Source organism: Hylobates moloch, unplaced genomic scaffold, assembly GCF_009828535.3.
Source record: "Hylobates moloch isolate HMO894 unplaced genomic scaffold, HMol_V3 SCAFFOLD_6, whole genome shotgun sequence".
Taxonomy (NCBI): Eukaryota; Metazoa; Chordata; class Mammalia; order Primates; family Hylobatidae; genus Hylobates; species Hylobates moloch.
In genome coordinates this window covers 2,008,522-2,035,571 of record NW_026652281.1, presented here as the reverse complement: position 1 = coordinate 2,035,571, position 27,050 = coordinate 2,008,522, and the positions used below count along the sequence as shown (strand labels likewise).

At 52.4% G+C, this 27,050-nt stretch overlaps 1 protein-coding gene across 1 annotated transcript in view; it reads left to right on the top strand.

The window, feature by feature from the left end:
- The window catches only part of BANP (BTG3 associated nuclear protein), a 115,215-nt gene that overhangs the window by 40,184 nt on the left and 47,981 nt on the right, over positions 1-27,050 (top strand). Inside the window, exons 5-11 of the mRNA XM_058440264.1 lie at positions 2,694-2,810; positions 4,491-4,666; positions 15,869-16,108; positions 22,251-22,343; positions 23,128-23,271; positions 23,660-23,747; positions 25,237-25,333. Coding sequence (XP_058296247.1) covers positions 2,694-2,810; positions 4,491-4,666; positions 15,869-16,108; positions 22,251-22,343; positions 23,128-23,271; positions 23,660-23,747; positions 25,237-25,333 — 955 coding nt within the window. The remainder of the gene's footprint in view (positions 1-2,693; positions 2,811-4,490; positions 4,667-15,868; positions 16,109-22,250; positions 22,344-23,127; positions 23,272-23,659; positions 23,748-25,236; positions 25,334-27,050) is intronic.

The window sequence follows — 27,050 nt, the reverse complement described above, 5'->3', positions numbered from 1 at the left end:
AGTATTCTTTTGTGCAATTTGAGGTTGATTTAAATTGCGTTAGTTGAAAGCGTGTAGTTTCTGGCATTTTTTTAAACATTAAAATAATTTACTTTTACAGCGTATTAAAATATTGATCTTTAAAAACAAAACTGATTTTTTTTTAATTTTTGCATTATAATCTAAATATCATGATGCATGTTGAACGTCTCCCCAATGAGCTTTTGGCAGTAGAATGTTACATCACTTTTCTGTTCTTTGAACTTTCGTTTCCATTTCATTTCCCTCGCAAAATTTTATCCTGTTAGCCTGGCTGTCGCATGCCTTTGCAACAGAAATAGGGATGTAAATCGAAGCTGAAAAAATTTATGTTCCTAACCATAAGGCCCTAAGGGCTTAAAAAAAAAAAAAAAAAACCTTCTGGATTGAGTTCCTACTACAGTGGTTGAACAAAACAACGTGAATATGTCACCCACTTAGAACTAATTCTTGATGATAAAATACTGGGAATGTATTTTTGAAGAGCTGGATAGGGCTTTTTGGTTAATTATTGAATCGATGGATGGTTATGTTTGACGGCTTAGACGAGACAGGATTCCACGTTGGTCCTGCTGTTTTTGGTTTTATAGCTCTGGGTGCTGGGAAACTTGGGTCACATCAGTAATATGTGGGAGAGGAAGGAGTCCTTGGCTTCTTTGAGTTGTGTGCCAGGGGTCTCAGTGGTCCGTCGTCAGAAACTGTTTTTGATGATCTCCGTCTATTTTGTTGAAAGCAAAGGATTGCAACTCAGCTGACTTACCAAGGGCTTTCTAGTCAGCTGGTGAGCTGCTGGTTTTGTCACGCCCATGCCAGTGTTCAGGTGGCCCTGTGCTGGCTCCTGGGGTCTGCGCCCTAGGTGGATGGTACGTCCAGTGTGTTCAGAGCAGAGGTTGTTTTTTAGGTGGGAAAAGGGCTTTGTGGAAGGGAACACACACACTGAGATGCTCGCTCAAGGAGAGTCATCTTTAGGAAACAGGACGTTCTGGGAGGTGGAGATCTGGAGACTGTGTTGCTGAGAGCTGTTTGCATCCATGAGCCCCCCAGAAAGCTGTGGGGCACCCGAGGGGCACGTTATTCCAGTTGGGAGCTGGGTGTCTTAGAATATGATTTCCTTCACGCTAATAAGGATCTTCAAGGAAAAAAAGGTATATTTGGTCAAATGAGCTTGACAAATGGTGGCCTGAATACATTTTACTCTATTAAAATTTCTTCTCAGACTGTTGATGTGCCAGTGGCCACTGTGAATAGTCATTAGGGGACTCTTGGCTACTCAGCAGCACCGTCCTTCTTCAGTTGCTCATGGGGAGAGAGAGAGAATGAATGTGTGTGTGGACATGCTGTGAGCCTAGGATCCCGGGGGCACCAGTGTTCCATAGCCTCCACTTGGGGAACATATCAAGCTCGTGCAAGCCAGCTAGCCTCTCCAGTTCTACATCTCTGAGGAGCATAGGACTGTCACAGCCTGTAGGTGACTGTGGTGACCAAGCCAGAAGCCACCTGGGTTACTTTTCACACCTGACCTATAGGTCATTTGTCAGGTTTTGCTGTGTTAACGTTAGGTGTCACCAATAACAAGTAGAGGAATTTAAAAAATAATGTTTTTGAATGAAATGCAGTTGATTATGCCTTTATTTTAGGAGAAAACCTGATGGTCCCGTGATTTACTTGGGCATGGCATGGTGCTGTGCTTGCACTCAGTGTGGGGACAGTTACAGTGATAGCAGCTGGAATTTCCTGTGTGCAAATCACACAAAGGCAGGCTTCCCAGGTTGGTTTTTGGAGAGTGAAATCCAAGAATGGTGTTTTATTGTCAGGTGATAATCACTTTGTATTTCTAGTGCTAGTTCTTGCTCTCCCTAGCCTTCCACAACAAAGTGTTCCTTAGATATCCCTTGTGACCAGAAAGAGCTACGGCTTAAAAACGCATGGTTGAAAACTGTGGGTGAGTCTGTACTTTGAGATGAAGCTGTGTTAGCTGCCGCCTGTCTGAACACATTCGTGCTTCCTCCAGGGTGGCGCCAGGCTTGGTGGTTTCTGGGCCATGGTCTGTTCTTTTGTAGAATCTTTTCCTTCAAAGCAGAACCCTGAGCCCTTTGGTTGTAGCTCACACATGTTCCTGCAGGACCTGGAGGCAGTATGTGTGTCCTTCCATCCCAAGTCCAATGTGATGTTTGCCCCTTTCTTTCCAGGGCGCTACCGTTGTGGAATGATACCAACACTTACTTGGTTACGAACGTTAGATCTGTCCCATAGGAATGAGTTGGGATGGAGTGACTGAAAATGTCAAGCCGGTTTTCATGCAAGTGTGCCACCCTAGAAGCTTTATTAACTGGGTGTGATAACAGCTGGTGCAGTCACAGTCTATTCTGTGTCACACGTTCAGCATCCTCAGCCCAGCTGTCCTGTGCTATCCAGTTGTGCAGACAGAACACCAACAGTTAGGAAAAGTTACATTCTGCTAAAAACCCCATCTCCAGTTTATTCTTCCTTAGCATTTGGGGCTCCTTCCCCCTCAGGACGGGCCCCTGGGAGCGGACTATGTTGAATGACTCTTAGGCCTCCCCCTCAGTGCGGGTCCCTGGGAGTGGACTGTGTTGAATGACTCTTATGTGCTCTTACCATGAATGTTGTTGTTTTAAGGCCTTCTTTTTCTTTGTGATTCTTTTGTTCCCTAGCGTCGTCCCCCAGACTACAGTAATACTCAACAATGATCGGCAGAACGCCATTGTAGCCAAGATGGAAGACCCCTTGGGCAGCAGGGCACCGGATTCCCTGGAAAATGTCATTAGCAAGTCAGTAGCACGGCACCAACCCCACCTTTCCCTGTCACTGTGAGGAGTCCCGTGAGAATAAGTCAACGTCCCCAAGCCAGGGCACAGTCCAGCACACGCTTCATCTCTGTGGTCACAGGGTTGAGCCTGGCAGGCACCGCCCCAGCTCTGTGAGGTCGGGGAGGGCAGGCTGGGCGATGCTGAGTGCTGAGTCCAGCCACACCAGGGGCAGCTGCCGCCGGGGACTTCTGTGTCTCGTGCTGGCCAGGGTTGTGGAGGGGGCTGGCTCTGTCTCCTCACAGTAGTCTGTGAAAGCGTTCATCCTCCCACCTAGCTCAGTGGTCCTCACGTCTGTCTGCGCAGAGCGTGTCAGGCAAACAGACGCCCTCTCCCACGGTTGCTAAGTGGTGCAGGCATGTTGAGTTTATGACTTTTTTCTTATACCTTTTTCTCTTGAGACATTTTGAATGGAGCTTTGGTCAGAGGTGGGAGTGGACAGAAGACACCGTCCCCGCTCTGTGTGAGGGGAAGGCCGTGCAGTGGCCTCTGGCTGGCATCCAGGCCCTGCTGTCCCCAGGAGTGCCCCCGGGGCTGCGTGAACCCCCGAGGATGCTGTTGCTTTTTCTTTCCCATCTGTGTCTTCACAAAGTTCTATTTGCTTTTTCTCTCAATCTCCTTTGTGGATTCCTCCTCCTCCAGCTTCATCCCCTTTCTGTGTTGTCTCAGCTTAGTTCTCCAGGGCCGCAGCTGTGGTCGCAAGGGTCTGATACGTGGGGTGAAGGGAGAGGAGTTGGTGATGGGCGGTGAGGAGGTGCCAGGGTCAGCTGTGCCTCAGGGGCTTTGAGCTGAGGTCAGCCAGGCAGATGGCTAGTGTTGAGATCAGGTTCACCGTGGACAGCGCTCTAGAGAATCCAGGCCAGAAAGTGCAGAGTGCAGTGCCCTCCCCTGGGTGCAGCCAGTGTTTTCAACACCCTTTTTTTTGACTTTGCAAATAGAAAAATTGTGCTCCTTTCTCTTCTCGTGGTGCGTAGCAGTCCACGGTAGGGGACGTTGAAAGGGTCATTAAAAAAGGGAAGTAGTAAGTCTCTAAATCATCCTTTTTTTGAGCACTTGTGGAGGTGGCCTCGCCCTGCTTTGCTCGCAGTGTTCTGTCCTTCCACGTCAGCAGCCCTTGGGATGATGGCAGCTCCGATGGGATCTCAGTGGGTTTTTTAAGCCCCTTCAGGGTTTTTTGCCCATGGGCGTACTTGGGAGTGCTGCTCGCATTGCAGAGGCAGAGCCACCTCCAGCGAGCCCAGCAGCGTGGGTCGAATTGACCCAGGCCTCTGGGTGCCGTTTTCCTCATTTAGTCTTTCCTTTAACCTCACCTGAAAAAAGACTCTTAACCAGCATTTTATGGGATGACTGCTGAACTCAGAAGGCGGCATGCTAGGCCTGAGTCCCAGTGAGTTACGATTTTGCTTCTTTTGTGACACAAATATTTTCTTTAAATGGTTAAGTTTTGTTTTATACAGTTTCTTTCAGCCCCAGGCCATTTTCTGCCATGAAGTTGCTATTAATCTTGGTAGAGAGAGCGGTATGGGAAGGCTGTGTGATCCACTGGTCCATGCAGAGTTAGATTTTGTGATAAGGAAAGCGCTGACCTTCGCGTGCTGCTTGCGGCTCTTACTACATTGGGCTGGTGTGTTTTTTTCCCTTTAGCGCTGTGCCTGGGCGTCGGCAGAACACCATTGTGGTGAAGGTGCCGGGCCAAGAAGACAGCCACCACGAAGACGGGGAGAGCGGCTCGGAGGCCAGCGACTCTGTGTCCAGCTGTGGACAGGCGGGCAGCCAGAGCATTGGGAGCAACGTCACCCTCATCACCCTGAACTCAGAAGGTGCGTCCCAGGCATCTTCTTTCCTCGGCCAGAGCACCAGTAGGATTTTTTGTTTGTTTTGCTTTTTAGAAATTTTGTTGTTTTTTAAAAAAGTGATACAGTGGCCAGGCGCGGTGGCTCATGCCTGTAATCCCAGCACTTTGGGAGGCTGAGGCGGGCGGATCACCTGAAGTCGGGAGTTCGAGACCAGCCTGACCAACATGGAGAAACCCTGTCCCTACTGAAAATACAAAATTAGCCAGGTGTGGTGGCAGGTGCCTGTAATCCCAGCTACTCGGAGGCTGAGGCAGGAGAATCGCTTGAACCTGGGAGGTGGAGGTTGCGGTGAACCGAGATCATGCCATTGCATCCAGCCTGGGCAATAGAGTGAAACTCCATCTCACAAAAAAAAAAAAAAAAAAAAGGTGATACAGTATAGGACAGGCGCAGTGGCTCACGCCTGTAATCCCAGCACTTTGGGAGGCTGAGGCGGGTGGATCATGAGGTCAGGAGTTCAAGACCAGCCTGGCGAAAATGGTGAAACCCCGCCTCTACTAAAACTACAAAAATTAGTTGGGCACGGTGACGGGTGCCTGTAATCTCAGCTATTTGGGAGGCTGAGGCGGGAGAATTGCTTGAACCCGCGAGACAGAGGTTGTAGTGAGCTGACGTCACACCACTGTACTCCAGCCTGGGCGACAGAGACTCTGTCTCAGAAACAAGAAAAAATAGTGATACACTATAAAAATGAAGAATAAAGGGAAGATAACTGTGATTCCACCATTCTGAGATCTCTAAACCTTTTGGGGTTTTTTTGTGCAGATTTCATGATTTTATAACTCACTTCTTTCCCCTACACAGTAGAAATCTTTGCACGTTAGTGCAGATGGACAGAGTCATTTTTAGCCAGTTTTGCTTATTTCATCGGGTCTGGATGCTTTCCACGGATGGCCCCCTGTAACCTTTCATTATTGAAACTAGCATTGGCCTGCGTTGTGTTCTTGGATCAGTGTCCAAGAATACCATCCTTGGATCAGTGTCTGGACATGGGCTCTCAGAGGCACGTCGCTGGGCTAGAGGACGCAGCTTCCACGGAGTCCATGGCACAGGATGCACTGCCCATTTCCCCCGAGATCTGGAAGGATGTGAACCTGTTTGTCCTATTTGGACTCCTAGCGGGGGCTTCTCTCTTTCAGGGCTCTGAGGTGCCCTCCTGCCTGGCCCTCGGCCTGCCCAGTGTGCCTTTCAGAGCCCTCTTCCCCTGAGAGCCTCTGTGTGCCCTTCATCCTGTCACCGTAAGTGACCAGATGACTGTCAGTTACTACAGCGTGAAGAAAAGAAAGAACCAAACAGACTTAGCTTTGTGCGTGGAGTTGTAAAGCATGTGTTTTCCTTACTTACTAGGAAGAACTCAAAGTTTTTCTGCCTCTGTGTCTGAGTTGTTGATTTTTCCTAACAACTAGATGTTGATTTGTCTACTGAACAAAGGTTTTCCTGTTAGGAAGACTCATTACCATATCTGAAACATTGAAAACAATGTTTTCCACAAAAATTGCTTTTACCTCTAATACAAATTTCTAGGATTCAGATGGCAGAATGGCGGGAAGAGAGAAAGAGAGGTTGAGTTGATCTTTTTTTTTTTCAAGTTGAGATGTAATTTATATACCATAAAATTGACTGTTTTAAAGCATACATCTCAGTGGTTTTTAGTATATTCTCAAGGTTGTATAGTCATCACTTCGGACTAATTCTAGAATATTTTTTATTACCCCCAGAAGAAGCCGTGTGTCCATCAACAGTCACTTTCCATTCTCCCAGCCTCCAGCCCTGGCACCCAACTCATCTCCGTCCTCGTGGATATGCGTGTTGTGGACCTTGACTCTAAATGGAATCCTGTAGCATCACCCACATTGTAGCTTTTGCCCTAGTGCTTTGTTCCTTTTCATGGCTGCGTGATATGCTGAGGTACGGATGGCCCACATTCTTTTGATCCATCATCAGTTGATGGGCATCTGGGTTGTTTGCACTTTTTGGCTGCTCTCAGGAATGCTGCTGTGAACGTTGAGGTGTAGGTTTTTGTGTATGTATGAATTGCAGGATCAGGGCAATGGAGTTTTTCACACATTAAATTTGAGGAAAGGAGGGATGCTCCTGATTTCATTTTCATGGGAATTGAAAATCACATTGCCCTAACGACAGACTAATTGTTGTAATTATTTTTCGATGTGGATTTTGTGTAAATCCCCACATAGATCTGGCCACCCCGTTCAGGCCTGATGTTTGTTTGATTTAAACTGTGTTAGCTAAGGCAGAAAAACTTGGTAATTCTGGGGAGTCCAGGGTCATAAAAACAAAAAAACTAAATGAACTTTTGAGAAGATATCAAATTTGGAGCTTACTTAGTATTATTCTGTATCTATAAGGAAAAATACAAATTTTCTTTGTGTCTGAGTTTAAGTTCTTTTGATGTTTTGTGTAAGACATTTTTCTTTAGCTAGGCTTTGAGCAGAGTTTTATAGCCATGTTTGCCACTGATTGTTCTCATCAAACATAATTTTGCTGTACAACACAGGTTGTTAGGCTTGGGGTGAATTGCAGAACTTTTTCTCATCTTAAATTTGACTTTAATTTGAAGGAGAGGTCATCATCCAGAGCCATTCTGTTTTCTCATCCCATTAGGAGGAAACATTTTTTGTAATAAATCTGTTTCACGGACTCTGTCCTAGGGAATGTATATTCTAGTGGGGTCGGTGTTGTGAGAATATCGGCTTGAGCTGCCTTATTTGGCATAGTGGCTTGGTGAAAATGAGGAAGTCACCTTTAAATGATTGCTGCATATGTAAAGGTTGGGAAAATAGCCAGTCCGTTGATGTCTCTTACGTGGGATTTACTCTCAACCCGTAGTGGCGTTCTCTCTTCAGCATTTCCATGGGGGGTGCGAATGTGCCGAGAATGGGGCCAGCACCTTCCTGCCTGTGGCCCTCTGTCCCAGAGCACCTGGGCAGGCGGTGAATCAGCGAGTTTCTACGAGGGAAAGCATTAGGAATATGGGAAGTGCCAAAGGGGAGTGTGCTTGTCTTTGTATTTAGTTGTTTTAGGCCCTGATAAGAGACAGGAGCCGTAGGAGACAGATTGTTCTTGGCTTCTCGTTTAAGTATTTAAGTGCCTTAAGTCTTAGAGAACCATAAATTTCAAAACGGTTATTTCTTATGAATTCCATATGGCTTGTGTGAATTGACGTGCTGTTTTATATCAAATTTGGAGTCAGTTTATTGCACTGCAAAGATACCATATCATTTTATTCTAGTTTTTTTCACTTAGATAATTCCATTTGTCATTACACACACTCCACTGGAATAAGGACGGTAACTCCCAGCTATTGAAAGCAGGAGAACAGTAGACTGTGTCTCATTGAAATAAGGACGGTAGCTCCTGACTGTTGGAAGCAGGAGAACAGTAGACTGTACGGTAGCTCCTGACTGTTGAAAGCAGGGAACAGTAGACTGTGTCTCTTTTGTATAAGAAGGACAGTAGCTCCTGACTGTTGGAAGCAGGGAACAGTATACTGTGTCTCTTTTGAATAAGAAGGACAGTAGCTCCTGACTGTTGGAAGCAGGGAACAGGAGACTGTGTCTTCATTCTTGTGTTTGCCTTTTGTCAGTAGCTTTGGTCTTGGTGTGCTCATAGCTTTGTTTTGTACTTGAAATTGTGTAGGGCCTCATCATTCAAGGACTAAGCTGCCAGCTGAGTTAGAGAAACAAGTTGAGCTAAAATGGACCTAGCATGGGATCTGTTTGTCCATTAAGGGATTTACTTAGGTTCTTAATCAAGAGTTTAAATTCCTGCTGTGTGTGCATTTGATAATTGTTACAAAACGTGACTAATCCTACACACAAAATGTTAGGTACTTCATTTCAGTGGGGGAAGGATTGTCATTGAATTCTAATTGAATTATTGCCAGGAATTGGTCCCATGGACTTCCCAGTCAGTAGAATGACTTACTTGGTAGCCCTTGGTGATGCCGGTGAAGGCTGGTGAGGCACAGCTGGGAGAGTTGGGCAGCTGTGAAAGCTGTCAACTGTGGCCATCCTGCAGCTGCTACTGGCACGCTGTGCTGACCTCGTTGTCCCAGACCTCATTGTCCATGGAACGTCAGCCATGCACGTGGAAATAAGGACATGTAGCCACACTGCTGTGCGGATTTACAGACCTCACATTCCACACAATGTTAGCTGTGCACATGGAAATAAAAACATGTAGCCACGCTGTGCTGTGCAGATTCACAGACCTCGCAGTCCACGGAATGCCATTCGTGTGCATGGAAAGAAGAACATTTAGCTACAAACATTCCTTGAACATTTATTTACAGAATTCATCTTATGTAAGTGTTTTTAACATAAGTGCTGTATGTGTGAGGTAACAGGGAATCACTTTTTCATGGCAGTCCTGAGTTGATCGCTAATAAGAGTAGGACTTCAGAGAGATGAGGGACCACAATAAAACCAAGGGAAGCGGGAGACAGCAGCGTGAGAATGGTCTCGGCTCTGAGTGCCACAGAGCTGCCAGAAGGGCAGTCTGGGGAAGTGAGTGGGGGTGATGGCGTCTCAGCAGCTTGGGTTGAGTTTCTGGATGCACAGCCTGTGCCCCAGGATGGAGGTGTCGGGAGCAGTCTTGATCCATGACGGTGTTGGTGCTGAGCAGTCAGGAGTTCACCCAGGCTCCTCCCTACCACCTCCCCCACCCCGAAAGACGCCCTTTCCATCCCTGCCCTGTGAGACCAGACGCCTGGAGAGCGAACTTCTCAGGCGCTAGAGGCGCTCAGCTCTCCAGAGCTCGGCCGCCCACTGGTGTTGGACTCAGGTTCTCCACGTGACCTGGCGGCACGGGATCCTTTTAACTCAGGGTTAAATTATTTTTCACTTTAAGAAATGCTTAAGCATTACAGGCAAAATCTTTACAGTAGAATTGTTGATGGAAAACAGCCCACTCAGAAAAACAAACAAAATAAAAGTAGCCCACACCAAAAAAGCATTTTGAAAGAAACTGGTAGTGTTCCGTTTCTAAACTGAGGTCTCTGTAATGTGTAGCTTGCGGAATGCCAGTGTTACAGGTGTCTAAAATCCTTAAATACGATGTCACATAATCATAAAGTCCCCGATTATAGAGCGAGGCCACCCTATCAGGAGCCCACCTGTTTTTCAAAGTTGTCCTCCAGGAGTGTGGACTTTTTGCTGTTCAGGGTACCCCCTTCTTCCTCTCCCCTCCCCTTTTAATCTTTCTGTTCCCCTTTTCCCATCCCAAATATTCATTAAGCATCCACTAGTACCTGATGGGAATGGAGGTTGTTTTGAAGCATCCATATGTGACATCGTAGACATCTAGCCAGTAGATGGCCAGAGTTGGCGTGTTTGGGACAAATGTAGCCTTACCTTTATGGGGCGTCCCGAGTCCCCAGGATCCTGGCATACCCCAGCACATATTTTGTTGTGGGGCAAATAATTCTGAGGAGCCCAACAGTTAAAATGCCTCATGCATTCCACATGGAATTCTCATTCTCTACCTTAGATAGGAGAGATGAGTTATTGACAGTTATGGTTCGTCGTGTCCTGGCGCTGGAAGCATTTGGAGCCGAGATGTGTGTAACGACGCAGCCCGGTGCTGCCTTTAGGTTGGAATTTTGTGTGGGTTTGCTCTGTGTTATCCATTGTTGGAACCATTTTTTTCATTTTATGCAGAGTTGCTTTTGAAATTCATAAACAGCTTGAGTAAGCCTTTGCAAAAGCCAGATGAAAATTAATTTTTGGCGTGGATGGCATATCTAACATGAATCTGTTCTCTGAAGACTTACCTGGAGATGGTGAGGCTGACCTTGAACTGAACTGACATGGAGTTGGTTGTGTTGTGGAAATTAACACCACGCTCTAAGGCTTTGAACAACCCTGCAGCCCCGTGACTTGCAAAGGATGGCCTTCTGATTTGTTCACTGTCCTGCTGGAGACGGAAACCTGGCATTCGTCCCCTCTGTGACTGCAGGGGACTAACGTGTGGAATCCCCGGGACAGGAACACTCTGAGCCATCACCTGAAAAGTGACCGTGGAACTGCGCTTCCCAAGATGTTCATGGAAGTTAGGGCTTCGGTCTTGGACAACACACAGATAACATTTATTGGAATTATTGTTTCATCTGTTCTTGGAAAGTCAGCATTCAAATGAAAGTAGGAGAAAGAGGGATCTTAAAAAGATTGTATTTCAATTATTGGTTAATTCCTTTCTATAGACTGCCTAAGAAAAAAGGATAAATTAATAACTATTCACTGTTGTCTGACAGTACAAATTCCAGGCGGGGATTTTAAAATCATCGTTTTGTTTCCCTTTTTCCCCCCAATAGGGAATTCTGAATATATAAAAAGTTGAGTAATACAGCAAATTATATCAGGAAGCAGATATGAGACAGTGCCTTCCATTTCAGTGTAGAAAAGGCATCATTTAAACTCGGAGCCTTTGAGGATGGGCAGCTTTCTAGGAAGAGACACTAGAAATGTGTGAATCACTGGTTGTTAGTAGGCAGGGACTTCTCATGGTCTAGAGCGTTTGCCTGTCACTTGGCCTGCGACCTCGATCAGGGTCATTCATTTCTGCAGACGTCTGAGCACCTCTCCTGTGAGATGGATCATGGGCTGGCTCAGCTGCTGGGGTTACTGTGAGGACTGAGGAAATGAGGCCTCTGACGTGGTGGAGGTGTGGATTCAGGAGCCTGCCCAACAGGACGGGCCCTCCCTCAGTGCAGTGTGACGTGGGCCTGCCCCATGCCTAGTCCTTAGACCACTGCCTGCACCCGCCAGAGCTCAGCCTGCCCAACAGGACAGGCCCTCCCTCAGTGCCTTGTGACGTGGGCCTGCCCCATGCCTAGTCCTTAGACCACTGCCTGCACCCGCCAGAGCTCAGCCTGCCCAACAGGACAGGCCCTCCCTCAATGCCTTGTGACGTGGGCCTGCCCCATGCCTCGTCCTTAGACCGCTGCCCACACCCATCAGAGCTCAGCGGGCCTTTGTGCTCTCCTGGTGCAGGAGGCGCCAGGAGTGGTATCCTTCATGGTCTCTACACACGGAGCCTCCTCACACAGGTCAGAACCCCCCTTGCCTCAGAACCTCCTTGCTAAGCAGGGCCTACCCCACAGCCTGTGATTGGTGGGGCCCGAGAATGAGCATTTTCAGCAAGTTCCCTGCCACTGCTGATGCTGCTGGTCTGAGAACACGCCTGAAAATCTGTAGTACCTAGAGGAGTGAGGTGGGAGTGATGTTGTCACCAGGAAATCCATGGACACAGGTGTGGATGGGAACCAGTAGACTAGGGTGGGTCAGCACTGATAATGTCGCTCTGCTAAGCAGGAAGCGCAGGGCGTGGAGCTGTGAGCCGCAGACACAGGCTGGCACAAACTGGGTCCTGCTGGACGCTCGAGGCGGGAGATTCCTGGGAGGACAGGCCAGGTGGCCTTCGGGTAACTGGTGGGGGCAGAGTTTAGAGTCAGAGTCTCCTGCGGTGCTGAAAAAAGGCCAGGAAGAAGTGTTGAGGCCTGGAGAGGCCAGTGGTTGTGGAGGGAGGGCTCATTGTGACCTGCGGTGCAGGAGGAGCCACCCAGAGCTGGGGCAGCTCCGTGTGGGGTGGAGGGCACAGCCAGCCTTGGGTGCACTGCGTCTGGACGTTTGCACACCAGCCCTCGGTGGGTCCCGAGCCTGCGAGAGGATGAGCTCAGCGGCCGCCCCGACATTGCCTTGAGGAGCCTGGGGAGGACGGAGGTGGTGGGTGGCAGCTCCCCCCAGGAGCTGGCTGTCATCCTAAGTCAGGGAGGTTCTCTGTGTGGGCATGGAGAGCCCACGTCATCCCTCCTGGAGGGTCTCAGTGACACTTTGACATGTTTTTGACTCACTGTTTGAAAAACAACTGAACTCTTGTCCAGTGTTTACTTTAAAAATATTATCTCACCACAGAGAGCTCAGCTAAGTGTGTTTCGGCACTGTTAATTCCTGAGAGAGGCTGCAGGGATCTTTAGCAGCTTGGTGGCTACAGCCGAGAGCCCCTGCCCACTGTCCCCACACCATCCTCGCACTGGTCCTGCATCACTCAGGTCCCGGTGTGGGCGGGTCATGGTTGGGGAGGCCGGTGGCTCAGGATGCTGCTGCCCTTCCTGCTGCCTGCCTCGGGTCCTCTGTTTGTGATCTCCAGGTCCTAAGTCCAGAGATGCTTGGTGTCGCTGGACCACCCTCATCTACCCAGAGTTCCCATTAAATGAGCCTCAGTGCTAGGAACCCTGGAAAGTTTAAAGACCGTGGGTCTCATTGTGAGCCCTACTGACCCCAGGCCCTCGGCTATTCTTGGATTACTGAGCAGCTCTGTAATCAGCTGCTCGCCCCCTCTGCCTGTGTCCTCTTCCCGTGCCCCCTCAGCTCATGCCCTCTGCCTGTCGCCTCTGTCCGTCCCTCTGCTGCCTGTGCTCCCTCAGCTCGTGCCCTCTGCCCATGCTACCTCTGCCCGTCCCTCTGCCGGTGCCCTCTGCCTGTCTCCTCTGCCCATCCCTCTGCTCTTGCTTCCTCTGCCTGTGCCGTCTGCCTGTGTTGTCCCAGAGACAGGTGTGCCAAGTGGTCTCCTTCCAGATGTGGGCAAACACTGATGTTCTTATTTTTTTTAAAGCTTTTTACCCTTCTGGGTCTGTGAAGAGAACCTGGTGTTTGAGACCAGAGCTTGTTTGATGTCAGCTCTTCCAGACCTGAGGACAAACTTGGGCCTGTGCTCCCCCTGGGGGCTGCAGAGGCTCCTGCTGCTGGGCACACACCCACCAGCCTTCTGTGAGCAGCAGGCAGGGCCGTCCTGGGAGGTTCAGATGTGAGGGGCGGGGTGGGGGGTAGGTGCGCTGCGATCTGCTTGCTTCACTGTGTTAGCAGGGCAGGCCCAGCTCTGAGGGGCCGGCCTTCAGTGCAGAGCAAGGAAAGTCAATATTGGGACATTTCAGAATAAAGCTCACAGACGTTCTGAGGCAGCGATGCCCAGGGTGGCATGACTGTAGCCGACCCTGGGCCTCGGAGACTCTGGCAGAGCGTGGCGTCCCTCCTAGGTCCCGGCCCCTCGTGGGAGGTATTCAGGTTTCCACTGTTCCACAGGGGAGGACGTGCTGGAGAAGGGGAGACTCTCGCAGCCTCACTTTGGTTCAACTTCAGGGTCAGAAGAGATGGTTTGGTAAGCTGCTGAGCTTCCAAGCGGGAGTGCGAGTTTTCTTGTTTATGATTGTTAGTGGAGTTTTCTTCTGTCACACGGGGAGGCTTTGAAAAGGCAGCGTTTCACTTACTGTACTTGGTCAACCTGAGGACAGCCCGGAGACGCCGTTACACAGAGAAGGAGTCCGTGGTTCAGAGAAGACCAGTGACCTGTGAAGGGTCAGCTAGGAAGCTGAGAGCCCACGCTTGGGAGGGAGGGAGGCAGAGAGGTGTGGAGGGGCTGGCGGGCGTCACTGCCTGGGCAGGCAGGTGGGAAGTCCCACTCCGTCGCCACAGGAGTGTGCTTTGCAGGCAAGCTCAAGCCACTCCAGGTGCCTGGCCACCCTGTCTCCTCCGTGTGGAGCGTGGGCCTGTCCATGGGTCCTTGCTGTGGCCTCACTGACAGCGGAGAACATGGCGCATTCCCACGCCTGAATGCGCTGCTCTGGGCGGCTGCATTGTAACTGCCCTGAGAATGCTGGCGTCCGGGGCATGCTGTGACTTACACTGTGCAGAGGCAAGGACTGGCATCGTGTGCACAGGGGCGACGCCAAGCTGGCTGCTGGTGCTAGAGCCCCTCACCTCTGCGTCTTCTTGGTGGGAGTGGCTGGCCAGTGGGAGAGCATGGCTGGCAGTGAGGTGTGAGGGGCCCCAGGGAGGGTTCCGCTCTGCAGGTGGCTGGGGCAGGTACCAACTGTGTGCAAGTATATTGGTATTTCTGGGGTCTTAGGTCCAGGATGAGCAGAGTGTGTGACCGTGTTGGTGCTCAGGTCCCAAGGCACCGCAGCCCCATAGGCACCTGGCCCTGCTGCTCTCGTGTCCCCCACCCCTGCCCCCGGACGCAGCCTTGGCTTTCTCCTTCTGTTTTTAGTGCCCTTTGAGGTCACAAGATCACAAGGGGTGCATTCCACATGGTTAAGGGACGTCTGTGGCAAAGAAGGAAATTTGGCTATGAGAAGGGGAAGAGATTCGAGTGCTCTGGGCAGGAGGTCAGAGTAGGTGCGGTGCACAGACCCCAGGGTCGCTGCGGAGCTGCCCAGAGCGGGAGGTGTGAGGCTCACAGAGCAGAGCATGAAAGGGCAGCGGCCCAGAACCCTGTGGTGGCCAGGACTCTACAGGGAGGAGCCCAGAGCCCCTTGGAGCTCCACATGTCCCACACGGAGCCCTTTTCTCACACCAGGCCGGGCCGACCCTCAACAGCACAGAGAGCGTGGTAGGGCATGCTCGGCTCTTCGGGCCATGGCACGGGCCTGACAGCCTCTTCTCAGTGCAGAGTCCTCTGAACACAGGAACAAGCATTGGCTCTCCGTTGTCCCAGAGGCAGGTGTGCCAAGTGGTCTCCTTCCAGATGTGGGCAAACATTGACTTTTTTTTTTTTTTTTTTTAAAGCTTTTTACCCTTCTGTGTCTGTGAAGAGAACCTGGTGTTTGAGACCAGAGCTTGTTTGATGTCAGCTCTTCCAGACCTGAGGACAAACTTGGGCCTGTGCTCCCCCTGGGGGCTGCAGAGGCTCCTGCTGCTGGGCACACACCCACCAGCCTTCTGTGAGCAGCAGGCAGGGCCGTCCTGGGAGGTTCAGATGTGGGGGGCAGGGTGGGGGGTAGGTGCGCTGCGATCTGCTTGCTTCACTGTGTTAGCAGGGCAGGCTCAGCTCTGAGGGGCCGGCCTTCAGTGCAGAGCAAGGAGGATTGCCAGGACGTGGCCTACCTGCCACATCGATCCATGTGAAATGGATGGAAGGACACCTCAGCCGCTTCTGGGGGCAGTGGGATCGTTTCTGTTCCGTGTCAGTTCTTTCTTGGGCAGCAGTCGGAGGCTCCAGCGCTCTTGGTGACTGCATCACAAGTTAGGAGGGATTTGCCCAGCCCTGTGAGGAGCACCTTTCCCGGGTGTGTCTGAGCAGAGCGCTCTGCTGTCCTGAATGTGAGCTTATTTGAGCCTTGGCCATCTGAGGACCCTGTCTTCTCTTTTTCAGAGGATTACCCCAATGGCACCTGGCTGGGTGACGAGAACAACCCCGAGATGCGGGTGCGCTGCGCCATCATCCCCTCTGACATGCTGCACATCAGCACCAACTGCCGCACGGCCGAGAAGATGGCACTCACGCTGCTGGACTACCTCTTCCACCGCGAGGTGCAGGCCGTGTCCAACCTCTCGGGGCAGGGCAAGCACGGGAAGAAGCAGCTGGACCCGCTCACCATCTACGGCATCCGGTGTAAGTTGGGCGCCGCCTTGGGGGACTGGGGTGTGCGGGGAGCTGGGTCAGGACCCACATTTCAATGCTGAGGACGCTGGCATCCATAGCACCGGCACGGGGCTGTGTTTCTCCAGGCGGTTTGAAATCTCAGCCCGAGGATCAGTGCTCGAGGGGATGGATGCCCGGTTGACCCTGATGTGCTCGTTGCGCACGGCATGCCTGTACCAAAATAGCTCATATACCCCATAATATATACACCTACTGTGCACCCTTAGAAGGTGAAAAACCCCTCGCCTCCTGTCTGTAGGCCACTCTTGAGGAAGAGAGGAGGAGGAGGAGAGCCGGGGCCTTCCCTGCCGTCCTGGCCGCGCTGACCCAGGCGCCCCTGAGCCTCTCTGCAGCAGGTGGAGTGCCGCCTGCCACCTTCCTTCCAAGAGGGCTGGGCCTCGGCAGCTGTGCAAGGGCCTCAGCGCTGACCTGGCTGTGATGGGAGCCAGGAGAGCTCCAAAGCCTGATTTTCGTGCCCAAGCCCGGCCTGTGACGTTTCCCTCCCCTCTGAAGAGCGGGATTTGCTCCAGTTGGCAATTGCGGTACTGCCCTTCAATGGCGTTTGATGGGCGCTCAGGTCCTCCTTGGCAGTGTCCATGGTCCATTTGCTCCACAGAGTCCGTCTGCTTCAGAAGCCGTCCTCCTGGCTTCTAACGAAGATGTAAAGTGAAGCAGCAGCAAACGCAAGAGACACGAGGCCCCTGGCGGGAGGGTGTGGGAGGGTGCAGCAGCCTCTGGCAATCTGGGCTCCGGAGAGTTGCCTCAGGGGAGCGTGAAATGTAAATCTGGGCTCGCAACAGAGCGAGCAGGGCGGAGCACACAGCATCCAGGAGCTCAGCGTGCGGGGGCCACTGTTCCAGCAGGAAGGAGCCTTGCTCCTCTGGGAAGCACGGTGTGGCCCGTGAGCCTCTGTCAGGAGCAGTGGGGAGTGGAAGGCTCGGCTGTTCGGTAGTTGCTGTGAAAGTGGGGTCAGAGTAAGATGGGGGGGTCGTGCTGACTGCAGGTTTTTCTGGAAGCTGCTGAGAGGTGGGTCCAGGTCCCACCCACATGCGTGTGAGCAGGTCACGGCACCTTCCCATGCGCCATGTCTTGTCCTGGGCGTGTGCCCCAGCTGTCAGACACCGGCGGGCGCCCATCCTGGACGCTGAGGGTCGTCTCAGATAACTGCCTGGGAGACCACACGTGGGGCCTCCGCACACTTCTCAGCGGTGGAGTAAAGTAGGTCACGAGGATCAGAGGGTCATGGGGCAGGGGTCACCCGCAGCCTTCTTCTGAAGGGCCACACGGCGTGTGTTTTAGGCTCTGCAGGCCCTGGGGTCTCGCTTAAACTGCTCAGCTCTGAAAGCAGCCACAGATGAGGTGTCAGCACATGGTCGTGTCTGTGCTCCCACAGGACACTGCCTTCAGAGGTGGGCAGCAGGCCCACCACGCCCTCCACGCTCTGCTTTAGGGCATGGCGTGGCCAAGAGCACACATCTGCGCACCTGACCACGTCATGTGCTTCCGGCTTGAAACCCAGGGGTTGCTTCGTGCTGGTGCTTGCTGTGTGGATCACAGGTGGAGTGCGTTGAGATACGTAGACGAATGAGAAGTGGCCCTGATGGCGGAGCGTGCGGTCAGGTAGATAGAAGCGTCTGTAACCTGAGAGGTGGCATTGTGGGGTGTCGCAGGAGTGTCAGGCTGGGCTACAGGTTGGAGGCACAGCCTGGACAGAGAGGAGCGGGTGCTGTTTGGAGAGGATGGTGGCATGTGGGATGAGCATGCTGTGCTGTGTGGGGCAGTGGTGTTCTAGGCTGGGCCCCGTTCCCAGGTAAGGAGTCCCTGCTCCTCCGGGCAGACGACAGGGTCCTTGGATGTGAAGCTGGAGGCCGGCTGGCTCTGCCTTGGAGACGGTGCCTTGGAATGTCAGGCTAAGGACTCGGGCTTTCAGAGCGTTGGCTGCGATTGGTCTTTTTATTAATCGAGCAGAGGGAATGTTCCAGCGAGGTGCCAGGGGCATGGCAGGGCAGTACTCAGAGCAGAGCCCATGGCGGCGGGGTGGCTGTGTCTGTATTCAGGGAGTCCATGTGGGGCGGTGGAAGGCACTGCATGGGGCAGAATGGGGCATGCCCCGATTCCCTGCGTGTGGTGGCTATGAGTTGACCTTCCCTGCTGAGCTTCTCCTTGCTTGGGAAGTGCTGCCAACCTCGATGGGGGTCTGGAGGCCGGAGAGGGGAGTGGGAGCCTGGCATGGGCCACCACCATCTCCCTTGGGCCTGCTGGCTTCGGGGCCGTCCTCCAGACAGCTGAGGTCATTGGCTGTGTTCGCCAGGCTGCTGGACCTCATGGCTTGGGGCCCACTGGCCCTGCCTTCCCAGGCTGAGCTGGGCTCTGGAGCACGGTCCCCTGGCAGGGGCATCCGCTAGCACCGTCATTCTGCTGGAAGTCCCTCCGGGGCGGGGCTCCTGGGCCTGCTCACAGCGCCCGGCCCCTTGGAGATGCCCAGTGAATTCTGGTCTCTAGAGCCGAGCTTTGGGAAGGTCATGATGAGGCTGAGCTTTAGGGCGACTGCATGAGGAAGGCTGGCCTGTCCACAGGGCCATGTGGAGGGGCCTGGAGCAACTGCTGGGTATGGACCGGGGCCGTGCCATGGGACAGGAGTTCCCGGGGTGCGGGGATTCTGGAGACGTGGGCAAGGCTTGGCTTCACAGTAACTGAGAGTTCACAGTCATCGCTGTGGGTTGTGGGAGACGGTCGATTTCTGTATAGTGGGGACTACCTCCCATCATACACTTCCAAATTACACACAGACAGTTGTGTTTATGTGAAGCCCACATGGTGGGCTTGTGTGCGTTTTTGGCGGGAGCCTGTGGGGGCCATGAGGGTTCCTGCCGGTGCCCATGGGTGGGGTGGTGACGAGCTCTGCCAGTGCCCGGGGGTGGGGTGGTGGTGATCTCTGCCGGTGCCTGGGGGTGGGGTGGTGGCGAGCTCTGCCGGTGCCCAGGGGTGGGGTGGTGGCGAGCTCTGCTGGTGCCCGTGGGTGGGGTGGTGGCGAGCTCTGCCGGTGCCCGTGGGTGGGGTGGTGGCGAGCTCTGCGGACGGTGCTGTGTCAGCAGCCAGAGCTCTGTCACAATACACGTGTGGCTTCCATTTTTTTTTTTCAGGCTGAGAAACCTGTGCGTTTTCTTAAAATAGAGGGATTCCTGATTCCGTGTATATTTGCCATGTTTGTTAAATAATTCACAAAGCGTGAGTAAGTATCTCAGAACATTGAGATGCCACGTTCATGCTCAGGGCATCATGGGGAGAGGTGCGCCGTGCTGTCACTCGGCGTCGGTGCAGCTGTCGTGGGCAGGCAGGTAAGCCACTGTGCAGAGAGCAGGTCACGGGGCTGCAGAGGAGGAGACAGATGGGGCTTGCTGCAGCCCGTCTCCAGAGCTCCACTGTGTCTCCGAGCTTGTGGCATTCGCACGCGTCCTGGGCTGCAGCCCCAGGCGTGTGATGTCCCCAGCAGAATGGGTGACGGGGTGACAGGCCTGGACGTGCTGCCTGCTTGGCAGGAGCTGTGTTGTTGAGCGACCGCAGAGTCTGTGCCGTCCAGAGGTGTGGGCAGCGTTAGTGTGGAGGTGGCCACTGTGTCCTCGCCAGGTAGAGAGCTGGGCAGGCAGGTCCGGGGCCTCTGTCTGTCACAGATACTCACAGTGGGTGGAGGTTCCGAGTCTTCACTGTTGAGGGGGAAAACCACCTGGGCCTTCAGAGGGCCCAGTGCATGGCTTTGTGTTTAGACAGTGTGGACACAGGGGGCCAGCGAGCCGTCCTGCTGGAGCCATGTGGGCGAAGCCCTGGGAGGGTGGCAGGCAGGGCAGAAAGGAGCCTGGAGTCTGTAGGCCACACGCTGGTGTCTGCCCACCTTCCCCTCCAGGGTGGCTTCTGTGAGCACCTGGACTTCGTAGCACTCACCCACCCCCTTGGCAGCTCACGGGCAAGGCAGTGTCTTTTGTTTGTTTGTTTTTGAAATGGCATTTCACTCTCACCCAGGCTGGAGTGCAGTGGCATAATCTTGGCTCACTGCAACCTCTGCCTCCCGGGTTCAAGCGATCCTCCTGCCTCAGCCTCCCAAGTAGCTGGGATTACAGGCGCCTGCCCCCATGCCTGGCTAAATTTTGTATTTTTAGTAGAGACGGGGTTTCACCATGTTGTCCAGGGTGGTCTCAGAACTCCTCACCTCAGGTGATCCACCCGCCTCAGCCTCCCAAAGTGCCGCAATTACAGGCGTGAGCCGCCACGCCCGGCCTCAAAGCAATGTCTTGTGGGACAGGAGCAGGGGCCTACGAGGTGGAGTCAGCGCCTGTAATTTTGGCCTGTGTGACCATAGGCCCTTGCTGTGCCTCCCTGTGCCCAGCTCCTCTGGTGTCCAAATGGAGAGGAAACTTGCTGTATGGGCTGAGAGAGCACGGCCCTCCCTCACACCAGCCCTTGGGGGCAGTGGGCGACACCTGCCGGGCTCCCTTCCCCTGGAGTGAAATCCGGAGGGAGATTGGAGCGGGAGCCCTTCCTTCTCCCCCTGCCTCAGGCCACACGTGCCTGTGTTGCTCATGCTTAGATAGAATCGTTGAAATGTTAAAAGCATGGCTTTACCTTTTCTCCCTGTGGCCCAGTTTCATTCTTATTGCTGATTGTTGCCCAAAAAACCAAAACAAATCAAATAAATGCATGGACCAAACCTCCCAGGCCCCAGCTGGAACAGCGGCAGGAGTGGAATTGGCCTCATCGCCCCACCTTACCGTCTGCTGTTGCTTCAGAGCCCGCAGTGACACCTGTAGCCTTAGCAGTCAGAGGCTTGCGGCTGTCCTCACTCAACCCAGGCAGCTCACGGAGAAGATTTTGATTTAAGTTTCTCCTTATTTGTCAGCAGAAAGATTTTCTTTCTTTTTCTGGAGAAAAAAGTCTACATTTTGAAATACACAGTAGGTAACGTCTCTAAGTACCACCTTCTCAAAATGAGGAAATGAGGTTATTGAAAGAGGGAGAGAGAGAAATTTGCTTTTTGGGGTGTTGGCTTTCTTAGGGTTCCCAAGGATTGGTGGACCCCCCAAATTTGGGCAGCTAACCAAATTTGTGTGTTTTATGCAATAGTAGCATATTACTGCAACTTGGAAAACCTTGGAGCATTTTCCTAAAGAATGTGCTCTCAGGACAGCAGCATTCGCCTGTTTTCTCTGTGAAGATAAATTGGTTTAGTTCTTAGGATTTCTATCCACGGCTCACTTACGCCTCTGCTTGGACTGTGCATCCAAGCTGGTGACCCCGGATCTGAAGGCTTTTCTAAAGAATGCTGTCTATGGCCATGCCATCCTGAATACACCCGATCTCGTCTAATCTAAAGAATTGCTGCTGTGGATGGCTGATCCCCATGAGACCTCCTAGCAGTTACGGAAAGACTGGATTCATTTGCACAAAGTGAAAAGTTATGCCTTCAAGGTTGACCTGTCAGATGATTGTAGTTCTTTTCAAATCATTCGCTCCAAGCGCAGGTGGTGTTTCCTAGCGGGAAGCAGCGGGTGACGGGCTGCTTCACCCGCACCTGTCCCTGTGAGTGCAGGTGTGCGTCCTGGCCCCGTTGTGTCTTGCAGGGTGCCTCAGGTTCCTGTGGCCGCTGGGACAAAGCTCACAGCCTGGCTGGCTTAGAACACAGGCCTGTGTTCTCGTGCAGGTTTGGAGGCCAGATGCCTTGGATGAAGGTGTGGACAGGGCCACGCTGCCTGGGAAGGTCCTTTCCCTCTCCCAGCTTCTGGTGGTGGCCGCATCCCTCCAGTCTCTGCCCGCGTTCCCCACGGCTGTCTTCCCCCCATGTCTCCCTCTGTGTCCCTCCCCTTACGAGGACAGTCACTGGATTTGGAGCTCCCTCTCCTGCAGGATGACCTCATCACAACCTAGGGAATCACATCTGCAGAGACCCTAGTTCCCAGTCAGGTCACATTCCGGGGTCCTGGGCTAGGAGTTTTGTGGTGACACTGTTCAGGACACAGGACACGGGTGGTCAAGTGTTATCTCTTCTCCAGGTTGTCTGTGAGGTGAAATGGTGAGGCTGCCCTATATGTGTCCTTAAGGGCATAATGTGGACTCCACGCAGGGGTGGGTGTTTGTCTGTCGTGGGACATTGAGCGCCTCACGGTGACTGAGCGCCTGAAGGAACATGTAGTCAGTGTGGGCTCCAGGCAGAAAAGTGAGCAGAGCCTCCTTCTCAGCAGGTGACCCGGATGCTATGACCTGGAGATGGTCCTGCAGGTGGCTGTGAGGGGCTCTCTTGCTAACAGACTGAGGGCAGGTGTCTCTCCATCACTTTTTCTCATAAAAGAGTGAGTCAGCAGGCTTGGAGATGGTGGCCGGCTTGGCCTGGAGGCTGGACATGTGAGGTGCGCGGGGCGTGGGCTGCGCGTGCTTCCACTGGGAGGGAGCGTGTCAGCTGGCTTCTATCAGGCAGAGGCTTCGAGATGCCTTTTGTTTTTCTAGGCAGCGCTGTCAACGTCGAGTCTGTAATTTGAAGAAATCAGTTGTTGGCACCCGGTATTGTGCTGCCTTCCCTTGCACATGAGAGTGCATTAGCAGGTGGTGCTCTTCATTCCTTTGTGGCTGATAAAGCCCCATGCCACCCACCAAGGCACACGATGACAAGCCCTCCTGGCTCTCTCGTCTCGCTTCCCACAGTGCCTCTCATGGCCCCACAGATGGAGAGCTGGGAATCGGCTTATGATTTGAACCACCAGAGTCAGTAACGGGGGTTCTGGAAAGTGGGAAGGCAGCTAACGGTGTAATGGAGACTCTTTAGCTTTTTGGGGACTGCAGGACAGCTCGCCAGGAAAATAGAGACGTGCACGGTGGCAGGGATGCTGCCTGGCTGAGCCTGGAAGGCCAGCCCATCCCGGCCTTGAGGGGCCTTGGTGGGCGTGGTGTGGGGATATGGCGAAGGAAAGCAGGGACTGAGGCCAGACAGGGTGTTCTGCTGCCAGGTGACGCCGCACTGTGGGGATCCCGTGAGCCTCAGCAGCTGGATGCCGAGCACTTCTGTTCTCCTTGTGTCCTGGGCATTGCTGCAGGGGAGACTTCTGCCTCGATCGAAGTCCAACTAGGCTTCCCAGCAGCAGGGGCTGCGGGTGCCTTGGGCTGAGGGAGCTCAGGACAGCAGAGGCACGTGTATGGGGCTGTGTATGTTCTTCCCGTCTCCCCGAGCACCTCTCACGGGCTCTCAGGATCCAGTGAGGGCCGCTGCTTCTCCACCTGCTGGGCCCAGGAAGCTTGCACTTTAAGGCCGGTGCTCACTCCTAACTGGTAATTGGACTTGGACACATCACTTCTCCTTTTTCTGGCTTTTGCCTCAAAACCAAAGTAATGAGAGTAGTGACATTCCTACTTCATGAGGCTTTAAAAAAAAAAAGTCCGTCAGATAACCTGAGATCAAATGCTTAAAGTGGAAAATGGCAGTTAAATTCAAGGTGATCTTTTGATCCCATCATGATAGGATTTTTCCCGCTCCCTGTTAAGTGCGGCTGCTCAGTGCCGCCAGAAAAGGGAAAGGAATCCGGGCCCCGAGGGCTGCCCACAAGCGGGCGCTGGCACCAGCTGCTGTCCGGTAGCATCTGCGGGCGGCGCCTGCACCCATCTGTGCATGTTCAGATCCTCCCCCTCCTCACCCACCGCGCTCTGCGGGCAGCACTGGGGCGCTGGTCCATTCTCTGGATCTCCTTGGTGGCCGGCAGGGGGCATTCGCCCAGGCTGGGGCCTGGAGCGCAGACGGAAGGAATTAGATAATTTGATGTATGAGGACAGTGGAAACTCGGCGGCGGGTAACTGGATGAATATCTATCTTTTATTTAATAGGTATGAGTCAGGGTTTGAACTGGCAACTTGATTTTTACAAAGTTGAATTTAAATGTGAATGTTTTCACTCATTTACCTATACACCTGGGTGTTGTAGATTTGTCTTCTTTCCTGTTACTAACCCTTTTGTAAATTTCGTATGGACTCATTCATGCTTCGAGGTCTATGGAAGTTTTCTCCTGGAGTGTGAAGGTGGGAGGGTCACAGGAGGGCGGTTCTGAGGATGTTTCGTTTTATCGACTCATGCTCCAAAGACGTTTTCCTGCTGGTGGGGTGGCTGTTTCTTTCTCATCTCCTGGTGGCAGCAGCTGGGCTGCTTTGTATCTAAAGTCAGTAGTTGGGCTCTCCTGAAACTACTGAAGTGCAGTTTGAAAGCTGGGTTTTCCGGTAACTGTGGTGCAACCTCTGGCAGCACCGGGCTCTCCTGTAGGGATTTCCTAGTGATTTTAATGGTTGGGCACCCCCATGACCACAGCCAGCGGCTGGTGTTCTTCCGTGAGTCACTAAAGTTGCTCAGCCTGGGGCTTCCTGAGGCGCCCCAGTCACCCAGCCAAGATCTGAGGGTGACTCTGATTATTTTAGAGATGACCGGAAAATTGGAAGCCAAAGAGGTGCTGCTTCATGTATGGCTTCTTCTATGCGTGAGGATGAAAACATGCTGCCGAAACGACTTCAGGGTGTTCTTCCCTCTCATCCTACAAATCCCACCATCCTGGCTGGTTTCTTTTTGTCTGTAGCACAGACAGGTTGGTTGTCATACAGAGAGTCAAAACGTGACTCAAGTATCTACTGATAAAAAAGGCAAGAGGCATGTTTCCAAAACCCGAGGGACTTTTGATACTTCATAGAGTACTTAAACCCAAACACTTCTTCCTCTGTTTTAATTATTTCCACCATTTTAGTCTCAATGGGAACAGAGTTTTAGGGTTTGGGCAGTAGAGTGTGAACTTGAGGCTCTTGGTAGTCGAAACAGGACACTTTTCAGCTTAATCTTTTTATTACTACAATTTTGGATTCCATCCATGTATTTTCCTGTGAATTAGTGAAGTTGCATGAGCCAGCTAGAGAGGCCACTGCATTGAAGAGCCCTTCCCATCATGCCCACATCGTCATCGCTACAGGGAAGGGGTCCTGTGGCCTCGTGGGAAGTGGCCGGGTGCGCAGTGGGGCGCTGGCTCCATCCTATCACCTGCTCTGCCGTGGCCTTCAGATCCTCAGTTTTCTCCTTGTTGAATCTCCAGGGCATCTCTGGATGCTGCTCAGGGCGTGCTGAGAGCTCTCCGTAGCGCAGGTGGTAGAGAACTGGGGGTTCCAGGACAGTTCTCTGCTGTGTGCACGGTGAGCCCCAGGAAGATGATGCATCTGGCTTTGGCCCCAGAGTGAGAGTAGGTTGTGCCCACTCGGCTTGTGGTGTAGGGACTCCAGGGATGAGGACACAGGCCCTGCCCGTAAGGAGTTTGTGCTCTAGTTGAGAAGGCACGATAGAGAGGCGTCGGGAATGACATAAGCAAGCCCCGGACTTGAGCAGCGCTGGGAGGGTGTCTTGCAGTCCCTTGTAATCACTATTTACACAAGAGCAGCCACTGTGCGCCAGAATGTTCTGGGTGCCTGACCCCCATGGGTGGACACAACAAAGGCCCCTGTGTTTGTGAGGGGGACGGAGTAACAATACATACTTGAATTCTCCAAACTGTGTTTGGGAGGGGAACAGAATAACAATATATATGTGAATTCTCCAAACTGTGTTTACCAGGGGGACAGAGTAACAATACATACGTGAATTCTCCAAACTGTGTTTGCGAGGGTAACAGAGTAACAATACATATGTGAGTTCTCCAAACTGTTTGTGAGGGGGACAGGGGAACGATACACACTTGAATTCTCCAAACTGTTTGCGAGGGGAACAGAATAACAATACACACCTAAATTCTCCAAACTGTGTTTGCGAGGGGAACAGAATAACACTACACACCTAAATTCTCCAAACTGTGTTTGCGAGGGGAACAGAGTAACAATACACACCTGAATTCTCCAAACTGTGTTTGTGAGGGGGACAGAGTAACAATACACACATGAATTCTCCAAACTGTGTTTGTGAGGGGGACAGAGTAACAATACACACATGAATTCTCCAAATGCCGGAAGGTGGTCAGCGCTCTCACAAAACAAGTGGGAGGAGGGTGGGAGCCCAGGAGGGCAGGTGGGCCAGGTGGTTATCCAGGGGGATGGTGAAGCCAAGACATGAAGGAAGGGAAGAGGGTGGCCCAGCAGGCCTGAGTAGGTAGAGGACCAGCGAGTTTTGATTCAATTGTTGAGGTCCCTGATCTCACTCTCTGGGCATTCAGGACCTTAGATGCTGCTATGAGTTCAGGGCAGAAGGAAGCTGGAGGGTTGGAAGGTCTGGGAATCTTTTTTTTTTTTTTTTATATGTATGCTTTTATTTTTCCATGATTGCAAACACAACTGAATATCCAATGCACAAAGTAAGAATTATATGGGGAAAAAAATCAGATACGTTCATATATATATCACCTTTTCAAGGCTATTTCCATCCAGAATAACCTTGGCTTGCCAGGGCCAATAGAAAGAAGTCACAAAATCGCCTTTAGTCAAATTTGTATGTTTGCTTTCTTCTATAATTCCAATACCTCCACCATCAACGACTTGAGATAGCTGCCAAGGTGTTACATAATCAGTGCCAGCGTCTTCATTCATTCTACAAAGAAGGCTGTCGCTTCACACTTGGAAGGTTGCACAGCGGCCAGGCAGAGGCGCTCCTCACTTCCCAGACGGGGCGCCGGGCAGAGGCGCTCCTCACTTCCCAGACGGGGCGGCCGGGCAGAGGCGCTCCTCACTTCCCAGACGGGGCGGCCGGGCAGAGGCGCTCCTCACTTCCCAGACGGGGCGGCCGGGCAGAGGCGCTCCTCACATCCCAGACGGGGCGTCCCGGCAGAGGCGCTCCTCACATCCCAGACGGGGCGTCCCGGCGGGCGGAGGCGCTCCTCACTTCCCAGACTGGGCGGCCGGACAGAGGCGCTCCTCACTTCCCAGACGG